The sequence below is a fragment of the Panthera uncia genome, chromosome D1 (genome assembly GCF_023721935.1).
Source record: "Panthera uncia isolate 11264 chromosome D1, Puncia_PCG_1.0, whole genome shotgun sequence".
In the NCBI taxonomy this organism is placed as follows: Eukaryota; Metazoa; Chordata; class Mammalia; order Carnivora; family Felidae; genus Panthera; species Panthera uncia.
In genome coordinates this window covers 17399877-17419971 of record NC_064808.1, presented here as the reverse complement: position 1 = coordinate 17419971, position 20095 = coordinate 17399877, and the positions used below count along the sequence as shown (strand labels likewise).

General features: G+C 58.5%; 1 protein-coding gene across 1 annotated transcript in view; it reads right to left on the bottom strand.

Annotated features, from left to right (window-relative positions):
• Positions 1 to 5036: 5036 nt before the first annotated feature.
• The window catches only part of ALX4 (ALX homeobox 4), a 41551-nt gene continuing 26492 nt past the window's right edge, over positions 5037 to 20095 (bottom strand). The window contains exons 2-4 of the mRNA XM_049617586.1: positions 13605 to 13915; positions 7710 to 7838; positions 5037 to 5366 (exon numbers count right to left, since the gene is read on the bottom strand). Of these exons, the coding sequence (XP_049473543.1) occupies positions 5037 to 5366; positions 7710 to 7838; positions 13605 to 13915 (770 nt within the window). The remainder of the gene's footprint in view (positions 5367 to 7709; positions 7839 to 13604; positions 13916 to 20095) is intronic.

The following is a 20095-nucleotide window of genomic DNA, read 5'->3' as shown; positions in this document are numbered from 1 at the left end:
GCCCAACGCGGGACTCGATCCCACCACCCTGGGATCATGACCTGAGCTGAAATCAAGAGTCGGATGCTCGACCAACCGAGTCACCCAGTCGCCCTAGGCACAGGCTTATGAGCCACAATGATGTGAAAGCAGAGTCCCCTCGCCACACAGCAGCCCGTCCTCAAATCACCTTCACGTCGGAAAGCAGGGACGTGCCTATTCCGTAGCAGAACCTGGGCCCTCCCTGCCTCCTAAGTTGCTCTTAGAGCTTTGCTTTAAAGACCATCTGGTCACGCCTCCTGCAAGTTCCCTCAGCCACCGAGGAGCAGAGCCAGGCCTGGGGCCTGCCCCTCCTGGAGGCCTGTCTCACGCTCTGTGCCCCGAGGCCCTGCCCCGGCCCTCCGTGTCCCGGCTCTCTCTGCTTTCAGGACAGCCCCTGCAAACATAGACTGGCACTCCGTGACCAATGGGCTGGCTGTGCCTCTCTGAAGACCTCCGCGCATGGGCAATGCTGGGCGTACCCAAGATGCACCGGGACCCTTTCTGCTGCCTGAGAGGCAGACTCTGGTCCCCCAACCCGCCGATTTCTTTCGCCTGCCGTGCGGGCAGGTCCTCTGGGATGAAAGGGGGCCGTCCCAGACCCTCGCAGGCCACGCACCCCCTCTCTGTGGCAGGAGCCCTGGCCGGCCACCTGTTGTTAATCTAGCCCTGGTAATCCATTCTGTACTGTGTCAGCAGTTCAAAAGGGCACTGTTAGTATTTTTTGCCGACTTCAATTAATGTGAGATTTCAGAGGCCCCTCTGATCACATTTCATCTGTCACAAGTCAGGAACAAAACAGACAGGTTCCAGTTGAGAGGAGGAAGGAGAAGGAGTTTATTGCAAACACCAAGCAAACAGACAGTTTGGGCCGTGCCCGGCGTAGGGTGCCCCGGAGCGTCCATTTGCTTCCGCCCTCCACTTGGCCCCGTGCCTGGGCCCTAAGTCCCCTTCTCATCACATATTCCTCCCCTCCCAAAGAAGATGTAAGTGCAATAACTTACTTTAAAAGGCAAGAATGATTCTTTTAATAGTTTGCTATAATGTCGTTACATGGTGGTATTAGGCAGTAAAACTTTATGGAACTGACCTCATTTTTTTTAATACATTTTTTTTTCTGAGTTTTTAATGTATTTTTAATATATATTTTTAATATTCCACCCCAGGCCATTAAGCTAAAGGGAAAAGTTGCGTTTATACAGGGTTACAAATATCTTACAATGAGAACAGTCAGTGTTGGCTGAGCTTCATGCTCCTTCTAGCACTCAGCGCTTTTCAACCACTGCACATCCAAACAGACTATTAGGCATTGAAAACTGTCCTTCAAAATCAGTAGTATAAAGGCCTAGCTCTATGTATGTACGTGGAGGGGGCGGGGGGAGGGCAAGCTTAGGTAACGTCTGGTTCACCAGAATGCCTCTTGTCCCTGCAGCATCCTTGGTGAAGGTGAAGTGGAGTTTGGGAACTCTGGCAGTAGGGTTCTTGTCTTCTCCTCTTTCTCTTTCATGGCCATGGATTATTATCCTGGGGGGCCGCTTTGCCAACCGTCCTCCCCCAGCTTGTCTTACTTGCCTTTGCACCTGACAGGGCCATCAAGCCGACCAGAAGCCCCGGGGTGTCCCGCGAGATGATCTCCCCACGACCTGGCCCAGAGAGACAACGGCTGCGTAAGCAAGATACCCTGGTAGCTCTCGTGGAAAAACTCCTCTCGTCTACCCAGCCAAGGAGAGGGCAGGCGGGGGCTCTGGAGCTGGGCCCCGTGTGGCCACTGCGGTGTGTTGCTGGGACCCACCTCACGACTGCTGCCCCCGTCCCCTAGCAGTGTCTTTGAACTCACCTGGCCACCATGCTTCCCAGAGCTGGAGGCTCGGTAGTGAGAGCTGAGAATCAAGTATAGTCGAAAGGATTCAAGACGAGTTACAAAGCCCGTGTCCTCCAAGTGCTGTTGGAGACCTGGGGACAAGCCAGTGCCCTCTCCTCCCGGGCCCCGGGAGTGTGAGGGCATCTGAGGGTGGTGGCGGCACCTTCGTGTCAAGCCCTGGCCACCTGGCCGTGTCCCCAGCAGGGATCGGAGGCTCTCGGTGTTGAAGAGGCTGCCCAGTGGTCTGCATTTGCCACATCTGCTGAGATCTTAGGCAAGTAACCAAAGGGAATCCTCACCCCTTGCAGCTTATTCGCTTAGCGGTGACCCTCAGAGCAGGCTGGCTCTCCTCTCTGCCCGCCTTCCTGAGACCTTGCTCCCGAGGAAGCCAGCCAGCCCCGGCGCGTCACCCAAGCTTGCTGAGCCCTCGCAGGAGCTGCTGCGGGGACGCCTCCCGCCCTCGGAGGCCTGGGCCCAGCCACCCACTGGGAAGGAACCAGAGGGTAGGCTCAGGAGAGAGGGAGGACCTCCAGCAGAGAGCGGAGATGCCGTGTGAAGCACACCCTCCCCCCCCACCAACATGTGGGCTAAGGCCGCTGCTTAGGGCAGTCACTTCACCGCCCCTGCCCCGACCCCCGGGGCTGGGACCTTCTCGTTCTCCATTGTGAAGGGACTGTACTAAGTAGAGGGCCTTTCAGTCCTTCCAGCTCAAGGGTTCTATGACTCTCAGGGTGTTGGGCCAGCCCTAGGGAGCTGGGACAGGGTGAAGATAGGCCTGGGGCAGGTGGGGCGACCTCCCTGTGGGGAGATGAACAGGCACATTTCACACGGACGTTTGACACATAAATACTTGGCCGTGTTGGTGGGAAGGACAACCAGAGCCACAGAGCCTCTTCCTCTACCAGAGGCTTTTTCTTCTCAAGCTTTTTGGTTGAAATTTGTCCGACTGAGGTGTCACCCAGCCAGAAAGCAGTCAGATAGAGGAACTGAGCACCAGGGGTCCCTTCCAGAAGGATCCACCTAGAGCCCCCTCTCTCCCTCCCCTGGCTCCTCTGGCGCTCTCCTGGTTTTCCTCCTCTCTCTGTTGATTCCCTCCTGGGTGAGAACATACCTACGGCAAGGGGTCCTCCCATGTCCTTCCCAGCCACCAGAGCCATTAAGGAAGACAGAGAACTATTCCCAGCCTTTCATGCTTCCCTCGTTCCCTTCCTAGATTTGGGGAGCCTGAGTTATTTCAGTGAACCTCAGAACTGGAAGAGGCATTCCCAGATCCTCAGATATAAGAAACCTTTAAAGCTGAGCCAATGAGAACATCACCTGTACCTTCACTTGTAGAAGAGCAAATGTTAGAGCCACGGTTTGCAAAGAGGTCTGACTCTTAACGAAGGGAGCCGAAGCCAGATCCTTCCCCAGTCCTGTTTCCGGGGCAGATGGGAACACAAGGCAGAGGTGGGGACTGTGATTCCTTCTAAACCTCCAGAGGCTGTCACCCTCCACCGAAGCCAAGAGGCTGTCCTGTGGGCAGGTCCCCGAGCCTGCTAGACCTGGCCCTCCTCCCTGATGGAGAAGGTGGGGGCCTTCTCCCCAGGGGCCGCCCTGCTGGAGGGGCCTCAGAGGACAGGTGCTGTGCACCACGGGCTTAGGTGATGGCTGGGACCTGGTGCCGAAACTCGAGCTGCAAGTCTCCAGTCAGGCAGACGTGGATAGAGATCCCCCACAGAAGGAGGCCCCTTCCGCAGGCAGGGAAACCCACTTCCGGGGGGCATCCTGTCTCCCACATCTGGGGCAGAGCAAGTGACCCAGAGAGGCTGGGCCCATGAGCCCCTCTAGAGGCTGGAGACGAGGGGCTGAGATTTCTGACGCCCTAGGGAAGAAGCACAAGAGAGGGCTCTGTCTTCCCTTTGTCTGGAAGAACTGGGACCCCCCCGCCCCCTGCCCCTGCGGAAGGCTCTGGGCAGGTCTGGTGCTGCTCCAGGGATGGCTGGTGAGGGACAGGCAGCCTGAGCAGCGTAAGGGCCGAGAGGCCGAGCGCACACATCCATTAGCAAACTCCGCACGCTGCTCTTGACCCCCGGCCAACACGGCTCCAGTCCCTAGCTTGTGTGTTCCGAGGTATAAGTCCTTCCACGCCGGGGCACTGCTCAGCAGCCCTGGCGAGAGACCAGAATGGGTGGGGGAGGGGACAAGCGTCCCCAGGTCCTCCTGGAGGGGCCTGGCTAGCTGGAGAACAGAGCTGCCCAGACCTGCCCACTGTAACAGGCACCCTGCTGGCTGCAGGGTGTTGGACCGTCAAGGAGAGCGCAAGTGTGTGCCCGAGCCCCTGTCCCCTCCCGGACCCCTGCCCGCAGCTCTTCCTCTCTCTAGAAGCTTTTCTTCTTCTAGCACTGTGGGTATCTTGGGTGGTCTGTGTCTGCTCCCCTGCGGTGTTCACCCAGATCCGGGGTCTCCGGGAGCAAGGGAGCCGGACGAGGCCCCCTCAGGGACTGTCCTAGATGCCAGCATCGCTGGATGACAGCAGGATTCTTCAGCTCCAGCTCCTTTCCTGTTCTGTCCATCCCCCCAGGTGGGTCCGGCACAGGGGACAGCCAGGGTGGGTGAAGGCGAGGTGGTGCCTTGGGCCCAGGAGGTCGGATGCTGTGGGCTTTGGGAGGAGAGGAGATGGGAGGGCAGGAAGCCAACTCTGTAGGGCGGCCTGTTCTTCAGACACGTTCACTGGCCTGGTGACCAGGGGACCACACAGCAGAGGGAAGGACGGACATGACTGCACGTGGCCGCTGCTCGGTCTGGATGGGAATCTATCCTTGACTCAACCCTCAAACCGGGCAGGGCAGAAGAGCAGGGGTGGGGAGAAAGGGTCTTCAGCTTATAATGGATGCAAAGCTGCAAAACTCGGCCACCTGGCTTCCTCCGCTGCCTCTGGCCAGGAGCAGGGGTCTCGGCCTCAGTGCCAGAGAGGGCGGGGCCTGCTGCCCCCTCCCTCCCAGCGGTCCGTGGGGCCTCACACTTGGGGCGGCTGAAAGTGCTGAGGGCCAGGCCCCTGGCCCAGGCCAGGTTCCTAAGAGGAAAGTCGAATGGGAGGCTGGGGGCCTGGAAAGCATGGGCGTGGCCAGTGCCCCGAGGTGGGGGAGGGCGTGGGGATGGGCTGCGAGGGGCCCTGTCATGTGGCCCAGGAGATGGCCGCGCTGTGCTCCTTGGCCTTCATGCGGAGGGCCGCGATGCTCGAGGTCTTGCGGTCCGGCTCCCCGTTGAGCTCATAGCCATTGAGGCCCGGGCTGAGCCCTGCTGCTCCAAACAGGCCACCCATGTGTGTCTGGCCCACATGACCGCCGGCCCCAGAGACACTCAGGAAGTCGGTGACGCCACTGGTCCCCGAGCCAGGGGGGTGGGTGTGAGGGGACATGCAGGCAGGCACCGGGTCGCAGGGGACCACGCAGCCTGGCACCGGTGAGGCGGCCCCATTGTTGCCGATCCAGGATGGGTTCTGAATCTGGGGAGAGGGAAGGGAGAGGTGTCACAGGCTTGGCTGGGGCAGGGGTGGGGGTGGCGGGTATGCAAGGGGCTTGCTCCTACCCCCAGATGACCTGTCCCCGCCTAGGGGCCCATCCTTACGAGGAGATCATTCTTGAGTGTTCACCTGGGAGTCTCTCAAAACCCTTACGGCCATCTAGACCTAGGAGGGTTTGGGTTTTATGCTTTGGCTCCTCTGTTCCCAGCAGAGAGAAATTCCGTTTTAGGGACTGAACTTCAAACTTCATCAAAGGTCCAGTAACAGGGACCTTCCCGGCACAGCTAACCAGCTGAGGGCAGCCCCCGCCTCAGCCAGCTGACGTGCAAATTTTAGATGCAGTTGCAGACTTTGTCTCTCCCTCCATGAGCCGCTTAAGGTCAGTAACAGCGTCTTACTTGCCTGTGGTTCCTCGTCAGGCCTGGGGCATCCCAGGTACCTGAGAAATGGGAGCTGACCCAAACCCAGAGAGCTCTGGCGTTGGGAACATGGGCTCTGGGCGTGCGGGCCGTGGTGTGCAGGGGGCAGGGCCAGGCAGGGGGTGCAAATCTCCCCCATGACCAGTGGTTAAGGGTCCAAGGGCTGTGTCCTTGAGGCTTCAGAATTTAGGATGGACGGGGCCACCTCAGAAGGCTGGGAGTGCGCATGAGGGGATGGACGGAGCCAGGCTGGTTGCCCACGTGCCAGGGTGTGTGTGTGTGTGTGTGTGAGAGAGAGAGAGAGAAGCGGGGGTGCTCAGGCAGCAGGTGGGGGTAGACTGGAGTCAGGCCTGTGGTGTGGAGGGGCAGGGTGAGCAGGACCAGAGGAGATGGTGACCTCCCAGCCACGTGCAGGGGATTCCTGGTGGCCCTCAGGCAGCTTCTGCTGGCCGTCTCCCCTCCCCACCCAGTGTTTGCAGTCCACACGGGGCAGGGATTCCAAAGCCAAGTGAGGAAAGATCGCTGCCCCCGAATCTCCACGGGGCATTGCCATGGCAACAAGAACTGTTGGCAGATGGGCCTGACCGCCTTCCTCCTGGTTGGGGTGACGAGGAATCAGGGGCCTCGCCCCTCCCCTCGGTCAAAAGGCTGATGTGTGATATGCGGTGCTGCAGGTGGGAGGGATGAGGCCGCCCTGGGCTGTCCTCCCCCCATCCCCCCTCCAGGAGAGAGCTCGGGCAGCAGAGATACTGGCCCAGGAGCCAGGCTGGAGGCCCAGCCTCCCGGGACAGAGGGAGGGGAAAGATCAAAGTAGGCAGCAGGAGCTGAGGACGAGGTGTGTGTGTGAGAAGGAGAGCGAGAGAGAGAGACCCCACATTCCTCAGCTTCACCCAGCCCTGCCCCCTGCCCCCTCACTTGAATCCTGGGAGGCCGAGGGCCACAGCTGGTCCAGGAGGGGTGCCCAGGGGCTGTGGGACAGCAGGGCCCTGACGGAGAGTCTTAAAGGAGACAGGAAGGCCTGGCTTACTGCCGGGTGGGGCCAGGCCCGGAGCTAAAGGCAGAGGCCATGCTGCCACCAGCATCAAGAGGCCCGAGGGGAGGGAACGGTCACCTCCACCAGACAGACTGAGGGGTGTGAGGAGTGGCCTCAGCCAGAGGGACATCTCAGCTCCGGGTGCCGGCCACTACTCAGACTCTTCTCGTCCCTTTGCCTCCCACTGAAGACTCCAGTGTCACTAGAATGGGGGCTGGCTGACGGGACAGGACGGAGGGGAGGATGGGACACAGTCGCCTGGGAGAGCTGAGGGCTGTAGCGTGACCTTTATCGGGCTGTTCATTCCCCCAAGTACTTCTGCGCTGTCTAATCTCTGCCTTTCAACAACCTCACGAAAGAGTTGGGGAGGGTCCTTTTATCGTGTCGGTTTTTGGGTGAAGGAACCAAGGCCCAGAGAGCTCGTGGCTTGTCTGAAGTGAGAAAGGTCTGGGGCCGGAGAACAGCCCATCTCGGGACTCAGACTCCCATGCGCGCTACAGCCTTGCGTCACGCCCGCCAGGTTTCAGGGGCTTGCTTCCCTAGGAAACACTCCGAGCGGCTCCTGATGGTCCGGAGGCCCTGGTCGGCAGCCTGCCCCGGATCTGACATCCACAGCAAAAACGACAAAAGTGGCAGAGGGGAAAGCCGTCCTCTCTGTCCCAACCTGCCCCTCCCTCACGTCCAGCCAAGCCTGGGCCAGCACTTAACGTTGGGCAGAAAAGGCCTTGGGCCTCCCACGTTCAGGTATGAACATACCTGGACCGGGCCTCATGTGTCCCATCTCAGGGGACCCAAGCCCTCCTCTGAGGTGCCCATTCCCAGAGCCCCAGGAGCCTGGGGGGCTGGAGCCGGCGGCTCGGGGCCGGGGCTTACCTGGGCGTAATTCTCAGCTCTGGTGAGGAGGGGCAGCTCGTAGGCGGTGGAGAAGTGGGTTCGGACCTGCTGCATCTGTCCAAAACGCTCTCTCTTCCTCCACTTGGCCCTTCGGTTCTGGAACCAGACCTACAAGACAGAGCAATTGCCACAAGGGGTCACGCAGTGCAAGCTGGTCCCTCGAGCCCCCACCCATCACAGTGCATGGTCAGGGCCACGGGGCTGCGGGGAAGTGTCTGTCTCAGTCTTTGGCCTCAAGGCTTATAATCTAGAATGATCAGTGCTGAGAGTCAGGAAGGCAGCATACCCCCAACTAACCACAGTGTGATCTTGGGCCAGACTTCATTTTTCCAAGCTTCAGAATCCAGAGCAGGCAAGTGTCACACACACGCAGCATATCACCGGCCACCTTACCAGGTCATCTAACCAACCCCAGCGCCGTGTGGCCGAACCTGCTGCAGGCCACAGACTCCTGTGGGCAACCCGACAAAAGCTGTGACCGCTCCTCTAGAAACTCGTCCCCTAGCCGCTCACGCACACAGGCTTGCCATGATTTTCCAAAATGTCCATGGTCCCTTGGGGCCTATTGGCCCAGCATCAGAATTCCTACCTGTCTGAATACCCTCTGAAGCCTTCTTGCTGGAAAACCTCCCCACTCAGGACGTCTGTGCTAAAGCTTCTATGGAGAACAGGGGTTCTGCTGGGTTAGCAGAGGCAGTCAGGGGAGGCTTCGTGGAGGGGAGGGCTGGGGCTGGGCCTGAGTGTAGAAACAGCAGGGCATCCTCAACCCCGGGAGACCATGCTGCCCAGCTGGGGGGCGGTGGGAGAGAAAGAATCGTGGACGCAGAGGTCACATTGTGGAGGACCTCGTTGCCTAGTAGAGGGGTTTGCCCTTGGTGTGGTCAGTAAAAGTGGCCACTGCAAGGTCTCGTGCAGAGGGTGGCCCGACTCTGGGGAGGAGTGAGGGCCCACCCGTCACTGGGCAGGGGCGGGTGGGACGTTGGCTTGAGCGGGGACCTGGTGGGGAGCGTGGTCTCTGAGCCAGGCATGTGAGCTGTGGTCTTTGATGGGCGGGTGGGGGCTGTCGGGTCCTTTTCCTTTGCAAGAAAGTCCCTGGCAGGCTGAGACCCTTCCCAAGGTTCACGGACGAGAGCTGGACTTGAGGCCTGCTACTGCTGCCTGTGACTTGGGATCTGGGGCAGAGACCGGCGGGAAGAGGGTGTGAGGAGGCTTCGGGCCGAGTCGTCAAAGGCAGACCTCGGAGATCCCCGGGGAGAGGTTCCTGTGCTAGAAGTGCACCTGCCGGTCGATGCAGGTGCAGGTGGGCACACACCAACAGCAGGTCACTGGCAGCCGGCATCCTCGAAGAGGGAGGAGCTGGGCCCGAGGGCTCCCAGGGTAGCACGGGGTCTGCTCAGCCTGCTCTGGCTCCTGGTGTGGCTGGGCAACACGGTGCCCATTTGGGCGTTGCCACCGGCCGCGGTTTCTGTATCTGGAAAATGGGGCCAATATCTGAACTGACGTCCTCACAGGGGTTGTGCCTCACAGAGCAACAGGTGAGACGGATGAGAAATGTCCTAGTTTTTAAGATACTTCACACTTGTTTATTGAGAGCTCCTGACCTTTCTTGCTGTCTTTTGCTAAAGGAAAGAGGACAAAAAAGTTGGGGTGTGTGTGTGTGTGTGTGTGTGTCTCACGTTAGTGTGAGGATGGTGGGGGCAGGGAGGGAGTGCGGGGCTGCACCTCAGTGTCCCTCCCTAGTCCCAAGGATATGTGTGTGTGCACAAGTGTCTCTCTCTCTCTCTCTCTCTCACACACACACACACACACACACACTGGCCGGCATTGCTTTCAGAGTCCTTCTTCCCTGTCTTGACTCTGGTATAAGAGAAGCACTCAGCCCCTGCCCCACAGCCTCCTGGGCCCCTTTTCCTCCAGGGGCTCCTGGGGTCCGGGCCCAGGCCGCCCGCCGAGAGCCAAGGGCGGATCGGGTCTCCACTCTGTGCCGCTGAAACGGGATCCCCCTTTATCAGCGGCCTGGAATGGGGGACTGGGGGGCAGGATGAGAGAATGAATCAGAGAAGTTGTTTTCATTTCATGTTTAATTTCCTGCAGGCTTAGCTCAGTCTTTCCGCTCCTTCCTCAGCCTCCCAGGGTTTTCTGTGGGGGAAGCCAGGGGGAGGGGAGAAGCCCACTGCAGGCATCAAGATATATGGCTCCGTTCTTTCTTGGGGGGGGCGGGGGAGAAGGGGAGGGAAACTGTGGCCGACGCTGCGGGGCGGGTGAGGGGGGTTTCCCTGGAGCCCCGGGGGGGGAGCGGCAGGTGAAGGTGTCAGGCAGGCGCTGGAGGGGGTGGGGGGGGGGGGGGGTGATGCACTGGGAAAGGGGTGGCTGGGTCCAAGAAGTGGGAGGAGGAGCAGAGTCAGGGGCGATGGAATGTGGAGGCTGGAGCTGGGCGTGGAGAGCACGGTGGGGGTGCCGGGGTTATCTGGGAGGACAGCTGAGCAGTGGGGGAGAGCGGGGAGCACCACGGAGTCAGTGGAGAGGGCCAGGCCCAGGGATTTACCGGAGGGTTAAAGACTGAGAGGGGAGGCCAGGCTGTGGGGCAGCGGCACTGCCCCACCCCTCCTCCCCGGCCCGCAGCCCTGGGCCCTGCTCCTGAGCAAGGCTGGAGCTCTTCTGCCCAGGCCCGGCTTGAGTCAGCCTCTCGGGTCTGCCGGCTCCTCCGCGCATCAGCTGGGTGGTGGCAGGGCGTCCTCACGCCCCTTCGGAGCTCACGTTGGAGGGCCTGAAGATTAGGTTCGTCTGTCCTTCCATTTCTGAGCCCTGGAGCCTGGCGCTCTGAGAACTCCCCACAGATGCTCTGTGCCTCAGGGCTCGGTGGCCCCAGCCTGTCTCCACGGGACAACCCTAAGGGGGAGAGGGGACCACGAGGTCCAGCCTTCCAGTCTGCGTGTCGCACCCCAGGACCACCCCGCTCCCGGCCCACCCCGGCCTGAGCCTGCTCAGCACAGGCCTCTCCCCAAGGAACCAACCGTCTTGGCGGGGGCCTCACTAACCGCAGCCCATCTGGGGCCAGGGCGGGGTGGCCCAGGGCGGGGAGGCCTCTGTCTTATTGTCTTCAGACACCAGCTGCGGAGATCAGAATCCCAGACAGCAGAGAGAGGCCCCTGCAGCCCCCTGGAGCAAGGCCAAACCCTGAGCTTCTTCCCGGGAAAGGTCCATCTCGGAGCCCCCCACCTCCTCCCTGTCCCCACCGCCACTCCACGCCAGGCACCTGGCTTCCCACCAGCTGAGGATGGGCCCCAGAACAAACTCAGCAGAGGCAGGCAGGGGGCTCCCTCACCACTGCCCCCAAACCTCAGGGCACTGCCAGGCTCGATCCAGAGGTCTGACGCACATAACGATCCCACCCACCCTGCTGCCTTTATACAAAGAAAAGTCTCAGAACAATATGGCCCATGTCCTGGCACGGCAAGCTAAACTAAAAGAAACAGTAGGCCAGAGCTCAGGAGTCCTGGATTCTGCCACTGAGTCACTGTTCCTGAGTCATCTGACCACCAGTGGTCCTCCTCTTATCAAATGAGAGGACCAGATGATCCTTCCCGGCACTAACATTCTATATCCCTATGATCATCCTCTTGGTAAGATATGCAACACATCAGGGTTTCCCTTTCTGCCTTGGCTGCCGGGAAGCTCAGGGTTGAAATTTGTGCTCGGTGGCAACTAGGATTCTTAGCCTAGGTATTTGACATAATTATCTTCCTATTTCACGGACGTTGTTCTTGTTCTAAGATGAAAATGATAAATCATGAATTGTAAGCTGCCTCAACTCCTTTTTAGAAGTAGGCATAAATTGTGTGTGTGTGTGTGTGTGTGTGCACTCGCACACACGTGTACAGAGGGGACGCTCTGTTTTAGCTGTATCATGGTACGTGAAAAATGTCCTATGTGCCCCAGTGTCATTTCCATGTTTCGTACTATAGGAGCCATCCTTCCTCCGATACTGAGTGGATTCTACGCCTGGGCACTCCCAGCCATTTGTCAGGAACACATACTACACGGAAGACGAACTGGTCTAACCCTCACTGACACGGTGCCTACAGGAATGTCCCACAACTGGCCTCTCCCTTCTCCACTGGCTCCTTCAGTTCCTTGCAATCCACTGGCAGAGCTGAGGCCAGATTCTGGGGTTCCTGTCCAGACTCTGAGGCATATGAGGTCACATGGTGGCTTATCTTGATTCAAATAAGATAGTTGGGGTGTGAAGGTTTCTAGAATCACAGTAAAGCCTCCACTGCCCCGTCTTCCTTCCCCAGCCATTCACCAGGCACTGGGCAGGACTAAAAGGGGCAGCCGGACCCGGGGAACTTGTGGCTCAAAACCTGACTTTTCAGTCACTTTGGGTACATGCAGTTTCTGGATGGCTACATATTTATGGTGACTGCCGGTCCTTTTTCATAATATCCATTTCCAATGAAAACGTTTCTGGACTGTGTTAAGGATGCCTCTGCCTGATTAAACAGAACATGATTGAGACCGATGAACCTTTGATGCCTTGGAAACACTCTGGGGAAGGTTCTTTGGTGAACTGATGCAGCAGGGGGCGCCCTTGGGGCCTGCTGATGAGGGAAGGCTCTTTGTCCTGGCACTGAACCCACTTCTGAGCTGAGCCCAGCCCAGCTGAGCCGTCCCGCCTTAAAAAAAAAAAAGCCAGACTGCTCTTCGCTGTCAGGCCGTGGACTTCCCCAGCCCACGGGAGGGACAAAAACTGTCTGACAATACGTTATTTGCCATTTCTAACAGGCTCTGGGGTGGAAAAGCTGACCGAGCATGACATTTATTTGTGTGAAGCTGAAGCCTGAGCTTCAGTGCAGGGATTTTGTCAGCCATGTTTTGGGGCCTCAGAGGTTTTTGCTTCCTCTCCGGTTCTTTTCTTGCTGTAACTTCATGCAAGGAGGGAGGACACACCTCTCTGGACAAAGGAGGTCCACCGATCCACAAATATGTCTTGTTTGCCCTTGTTGCTGTGAGTTCAGCCTTCTCTAATTGGTAGGGGTGCAGGGATGAACAGCCAGACAGTACCTGCCCCCAGGAGCCCACAGTGTAGTGGGAGGAGACAAACAGATAAGACAGTTTAAGCCGCTCGTAAATTCTCACAAAACAGGGTGATGTGGTAGAAGGTGACCCGGCTTGTGTCGTGTGGGTTTGGGATGCGTTGGGTTGTGTTGCATCGAGTGTTGGTTTGGGTTATGTTGTGTTAGGTTGCGTCCTGTTGGGTAGTGTTGAGTCGTGTCGGGTTCTGCCGGGCTGGGCTGGGCTGGCTGTGCTGTTTGGGTTCTGCTGGGCGGGGCTGGGCTGGGTTGGGTGTTTTGGCGGCTGGATGGTGGTAGAGGGCTACCGCTTTAGCCACGGCCATCAGGAAGACTTCACAGAGAAGGTTACTGAGTTGGGAGCTGAAAGATGGATGAGGAGGCAGCCATCCCCGGCAGAAGGAAGAGCCAGGCTGTTGTCTGCGTCTGCCCATTGGAATGCCGTAGCTGTCTTCAGGTCCTAAGAGACAGGCCTTCGAGAGCAGACACGGGTCACCTCCTTTGTGAAAAGGCCTGGATGCTCACACCACACAGGGCCCAGAAACACAGCTAACAGGCTTCCTGGCCTCCACTGGGGACTCCCCTTCTGCCCCTGCTCCCGCCAGGGCAAGAGGCCCGGTATTCAGGTGGACAAAAGCAGCCTTGCTCCGGTCGAAGCAGGGGCGTGAGGGGCGGGTTCTCCTTGGACTGAGATAAAGAAAACCCTGGTGTGGTTGAGGGACAGTCAGGCGGCCCCAGCTTGGGCCACCGGCCCAAGGGCAGGCCCCGCTCTCCCACCCTCTCCCCGGGCACCCTCACTGACCTGCACGCGGGCCTCGGTGAGGTCTGTCCTCATGGCCAGCTGCTCCCGTGCATACACGTCGGGGTAGTGGGTCTTCTGGAAGACCTTTTCCAGCTCCTCCAGCTGGTAGCTGGTGAAGGTGGTTCGGTTCCGCCGCTTCTTACCCTTGTTGCTCTCTGAGTCGGCCTTATCCAGCGGGCTGGGGAGGTCGGCACTGGCCCGGTCCTGGGTCCCCTTCACCCCGGCCTCCTTCACACTGAGGTAGCTGCTGTCCATCCCCACGGTGTCAGAGTCAGGCGGTAACTCTGGCTCACCCAGCGAGCTCTCTTTGGCTGGGGGGTGGGGAGGGGAACAAAGTCAGAAACCAATGGCTGAGCCGAGCGAGAGGAGAGGGAGGGACGGGAAGAGCCATCCCCTGCCACCTGCCCCGTCTCAGAGTCACACGGGATGTGAGGTCAGGAGGCCTGGGTTCTAATCCTGGCTTGCCATCAAAGTGCTGTGTGACCTCGGGCAAGTCCTTTTCCCTCTCTGAGGGAGCCTCTGTGCCGTCAGCTCAGAACGGACCCCTTTCAGCACCGATGTAACATGACTCTGGTCAGCCAATCTGATCTCTCAGATCTTTAATCCCCGTCCCCCACTGGCCCTGGGCTCTCCCTTCTAGAAGGATCCCCTTTGCCACAACTCTGCTTTGGGCATCGAGAATGCTGACCCAGTGCCTCAGACTCCCAGGGCAGGGAAATCTCATGCAGCAGCCGTGTCTGGCCCAACGGGGCAGGGGCAGAGAGGAGGGCAGTGTCGAGGCAGACAGGAATGGCCCTCCTCTCCTGGCCTGGTCCTGTTTGGGCTCAGCAGGAGCTGTGGAGACCCCTTCCCTCCCACCAAGAATCCAGCCTGGAGGGGGGGGGGGGTCATACTCTTGCCCTCTGCAGGTTTCACCTATTGTCCTCACAGGGTCCTGCCTGCTCCAGGCAAGTGCTGCATGTACTGGGGACACTGGGAGGACACCCGCATCCCCAGGATGCTGCCGTGTGTGCCCCAGTAGATTTAGACGAAGCTCTCCGCCTGGGCCCACAGCCATCGCCATCTGACGGAATGGGGCTCTGCTGGTGGATTCCTAGACGCCCAGAGCTGAAAAGGACCAGTCGACCTATGTAAGTCAAGGATAAGGAGGCGGAGGCCAGAGGGGACAGTGGGGCGGGGAGTAACTTGTCCACGTCCAGATGGCCCAGTTAGCACCCTGGGTGGACATACTCAGAGTCAAGTTTAGAGCAGGGGCTCCGGAGCCAGTGGAAGGAGTGAATCCCACATGTACCTCTCTCCAGCTGTGTGCTTTCGACAGTTCACTTAACGTCTTTGTGCCTTGGTTTCCCCCTCTATGAAACAGGAATGAAGATATCTGTAGGATCCTCCTCACGGGGTAGTGTGGGGTTAAGGAGGCCGACATGCAGAGCCCTCGGCACAGTCCCAGCTTCTGGAGGTTTCTGCCGGGGTTGTTATTCCCGGTTCCGCTATGGTCTTCGGGGCGGCAGAGGACTCAGCCCCGAGAAGCCCTCGCGGCGGGCAGGCCCCCCGCCCCGCGCGTCTGAGTGCAGGAGCGTGTGCAGGCGCTGGCCTGGTGTCTGGGACCCGTGTGAGCCCTCCTCTGAGCCACATTCCCCTGCCTGGGACTCTAGCGGGTAAGATGAGGCACCAGACGCCAAGTACAGATTAATAAGGGGGAGCACGTGAGAGGGCCTCCCACGTACCAGCTGACTGGCACAAGCACGCTTGGTGGGTGTGGGCACCTCTTTCGGGAACAGGTCCAAGCCGTGGGCGTGACGTGCCGGGACACTGCCTCTAGCTCAGGTCTCCTGACTCCATCCATATCCTGGGGGCTGAGGCGTCAGGGCGGCTCTCCTCCCTAGCTTTCTGTGTGCCCTGAGGGCTCTCAATGCTGGGAAGGTGAGAGGGACATTTGCCTGCCGTCCCCACCTCTCTCTCCACAGCTCCGATGAAGGGGGTGGAGGTGAGTGCCCACAATGGACCTGAAGCAGTGTCGGGAGGCCATTCCTGAGGCCACTGACAGCGCCGAGGCCACGGTGGGGGGATGGCCCACGGGCATCACGCATGACACCCATGTGAGCCTGGGCACACGCAGACTGCCACGGCTTCGGTGACAATGTTATGCAAACTGCAACTGGCAGCCAGGCCAAGAGCTTTCAGCAAAGATATTTATCTTCCTGGCAGACAAACAAGTTTTATGTTTTGGGTTTTTTTGTTTTTTTTTTTTTTTTAGAAAAAAAATCCCCCCCAGCCCCACCAAAAAAAAACCTCTTTGTTTGGGAATTTCCGGGGGGCCAGGGGGGGGGGGGGGGGGGGGGGGCAGACCCTGCCCCTCCCGCCCCAGCACTGATCTCCAGGCTCCATCCCATGACCCCATGGACCCTAAGAGTGTCCTCTGGCATCCAGCCTGGGACTGGGACCACCCCGCACAACAAGAGGGGCCGGGCTGCACATGTCACAGAAACCGAGGGCTGTAGGGACCAGCCCAAACTCCTAGTTTTAACTGGGGGAGGAGGCTAGTGCAGGGAGAGAGAAAGGGAGGGAGAGAGAGGGCAGGGAATGTGTGTTAATTAGTGAGCCCCTAGCTCATGGGTCAGTCCTCTACTCCTACCCTCCTACCCTGTGGGCTCAGGGCCTCTTCCCAGGGAGAGAGGGGGAGGGCCAGAGGGATCAGGGAGCTCTCATCATCAAGGAGTCCTGCTGGCTCATCCTGGGGGGCAGAAGGACCAGCCTCTGAGGATGAGGAGGGAAAGACGCGGCGTCTGAGAGAAGGCCCTTCGTGTCGACCTAGTTCTAGGCTTAGCCAGTGGGGAGGCAGCAGAGAACAGCCAGTCTTCTATGGCGAGAAGTAAGGATCTAGTTTCTGGTACCTCCAGCCACCCACTGAGCCCGAGCGAGTCGGGGTGAAATGAGACAGCACGGTGTGCACAAAGACCACCGGGCCAAGAGTTGGGAGATCAGCTCTCGTTTCCAGCTCTACCACCATCTGCCCCGGCCCGCAGATGACATCTCTCAGAGTCTCAGAGTCTCATCTGCAAAAGGGAGCAGCCGTGCCTCGTCTGGAGTGGGGGGAGGAGGCAGGGGTGTGTCACTGCCTCAGCCCGGTGGAGTATCCGCCCTGCCTCAGTCACCATCGGGACCCTCTCTTAGGATCTGAGAAGAGGGGAGAAGGAAGAGGAACCTGTCTGTGTCCAGGCAAACTGTGGCCAACTGGAAAGGCCCAGAGATGGACGGGATTCTGGCAAACGGATGTTCTGGCTTCTCAGAGAAGAGGGAAGCAAGCTGTCTAACCTCAGTCTTCACCGTTGATCATTTTGCTTTACGTTGGAGGCTGGGTCTCTAATTCAGATAACAAAGAATAATTCGCCAAGGTCTGGTGGCCCATCCAGCTGGTCAGAATGACAAGCCAAGGCTCTTTCAGGCACTCAGTCCACAGATCCCAGACGGGCTGTGGTGGCAGGGAGCTCACTGCCATCAGGACAGCTGGGCCGTTCATCCCGAGGTCCGGCCAATGTCTGTCTCTTAGACATAGGGCTTATTGGTCCTGGCTCCAACTACCCAGGGCCCTTCCCAGAGACAGCGGCCACACCTCCCAGAGTCTTCTGCCCTCCTGGCTAAACAACTGTGGTTTCCACCACTATTCCTCAGGTGGCCCCAAGTTTAACAAGACTGTTTGAGACAGCTGGGCCCCAGGGAGGGGCTGGGTGATGGTGCTGGACCCTGGGGCAAAGCCAGCAGATTGCTCTCCAACTAGATGATCCTGAGGAGCTAGGTGGCGAGTCAGCTGGGTGGCCCAAGACAAGCTTGCCCTGCAGTGCCCTCGACAAGACAGTCCCTGAAAACAGAGGACCCCGCTGCTCATGCTGAATGAGTCTTGACTAAAGGTCACCTCCTTGTTCCTCTCCATCGTACCTCCAGCCACCTGCCTGGAATGCCCTTCCTTCCAGCTGACCTCCAAGATCCAGTTGAGCACCAGCTCCTCCAGGAAGTCCTCCCAGACTGCAACAACCATACAGACCCCTCTGTCCTCTGCTCAGCCTCTCCAGTTACTGCTTGTGTTTCTGACTGGTATACAATCCTCCCCCAGGGTTGGAACCTCATGTCATTGACCTTGGGCTTAACCCAGGGTGGGGCAGATGGCAGACGTGCAGTGAGAAGCTGCTGAAGGATAAAGAACAAATTCCAATAACCAAATACTACTGAGCTCTCACTCTGTCCAGCTGCCTCCACGTGCCTACTGTGTGCAGCTACGCGCCCTATAGGTCCAGGCAGAAAGCATTTGTTGAACAAATAAATGGATCAATTCCTCCTGCTAGACAAGCAGGAGAAAGGTGGATAGGATCGTGGAAAAGAGGCTTGCAATCACTAATGTCTCCGTGAACAGCTGACAGCTGCAACAATGGGGGGAGACGAGTCGAGGAAGGGGGGAGGGGAGAAGACCAACGCAGACATTGAAGGGTGTCTCCGTGTGGGGGCAAGAGGGAAACAGGGGGTGCCAGGGAAGCAGAAGGAGAAGCAAAGAGTTGGGATTCATGGAAGGGGCTCTAGGATTTAAACGTCCAGGAAACCCAGTCCAAGATCTTCTGGGAGTCGGCTTCATACCCACCATGTTGCCACACTGGGGAAAGGCCACTGGGAGACTCTTGGCTTGCCCTGCTTCTGGGCCAGCCTTCTTCAGGCCGCAGCACTGGCACTGCATGGGGCTGAGAAGCAGCAGGACCCCCCGCCCCTTGGTCTAAGCCACCCTCCTGCAGGTCTGGCTTCTCCCCTGCCCTTCCTTCCACACGGACTCGGGACAGGCGCCATGTAGACGCCCCTCCCATAGTGTGGAGGGGTCCTCAAGACGGTTTGGTCCCAGTCTCTGGGGCCCAAGACAATACAATCCCAAGCTGCAGCTTCCCAGTGGAATGTCTTGATCTGGATATAAGCCCCCGACCACCCAACGGAATCAAGTAATGTGCACACATAAAACATCAACAGCAGTCAGTGCCTGCCCCACCGGGGGTATGCATGCAATGGCGATGGCGGCCATGATGCCATGGCATCCCTTCAAACAATCCCAGGTAAATATTTCCAGCAACCACTTCTCATGAAGTGGAAGCATATGGTTCAAGGATATACTCTTTTTTTAAGTTTATTTATTTATTTTGAGAAAGAGAGAGGGAGAAAGTGTGCACAAGTGGGAAAGGGGCAGAGAGAGAGAGAGGGAGAGAGCGAGAGAGAACCCCAAGCAAGCTCCGCCCCACCAGAGCCCGATGCAGGGCTTGAACCCACAAACCGCGAGATCATGACCTGGGCTGAAGTCAATGGCTTAACCAACCGAGCCACCCGGGCGCCCCCAAAGGGGGTCTTAATCAGGAGCCACAGAAGGCCCTCCAACCTCTGCCCAAACTCCAAGAAATGCAAGAAATAGAAATTCTCTCTTCACTCCCTCACCCTCTGCTCATTGTCCCCGTTCAACCCAGTGGCGTCACTCTAGCCTAGTCTAACCTTTTTTTGATATGAAAGTCCTTGGGAGATTTCCAAAGGTGACTGTGCTTTCTTTTTTTTCATGGCTAGGATCACAAGAGAATGTACTTCTGAAGCCACTTGCGGGAGGGTGCGGAGGCCTCTCTGCGTGCATTCTTTCTGCGTGCAGGGACGTGCCCCCTCGGGCCCGTGGCACGAGCCTGCCGCTGGGAATGGGTGTGGGGAATATATGTGTCATTGCCTGCGGACGGGTCTATGGATGGGCAGGCTTGTGGGGTTGCGTGCAGGCCCCCAAGTAGGATGCGTGCTGTGGTGCACGGGGATTTGGGTGAGTGACCGGCACTCGGCAGATACACGTGGGTGGGTATGGACACGGGAGGGGTTTGTGTAGCTGTGCACAGGCCCGTGCACGTGGAGCGTATGTCTAAGGGGCCTGAGTAATTTTATCCTCCATGGTTTTGATTACATCTATTTTTCCTCCAAACATCTGCTTCGTGGGGGACACGCCGCTCTCTCTGTTCTCGGGTGAGCTGGCCTCGCACACCCTGTGGCAGAGTGCACAGCGCCGATGTAATCTCCTTAAACAAAACAGGCCAGCGTGAGGCCCTTTCATGCTATTTAAAGGGCACTGACTAAACCTACCGCTGTCCAAACAGTCGTGTGGGGGTAGGGGCGAAGGTTAAAGGTTAGCCATTGATCACATCCCCGGTCCACCTCATCTGCCACTGGGCTCTGTCTTGAGCTCAGCCTGGATGTCCCTTGTCTAGTTCCAGGCTCAATAAATAACGCCGAAGGGGCCGCAGTAACTGGGGTGATGCTTCAGGGAACGCGCAGTGAGCCGATACCTGTGCTCACCAGGGACAGGCAGACGTGTCCATGAGCTGCCCATCTGCAGAGGACGGGGGGGGGGGGGGGGGGGGAACCTTTGACCTTGGCCCCCCCCCCCCACGGGGGTGTGGGCACCGCGGTCGGTTTAGTCAGTGGGCTTAGAACATGGCCAG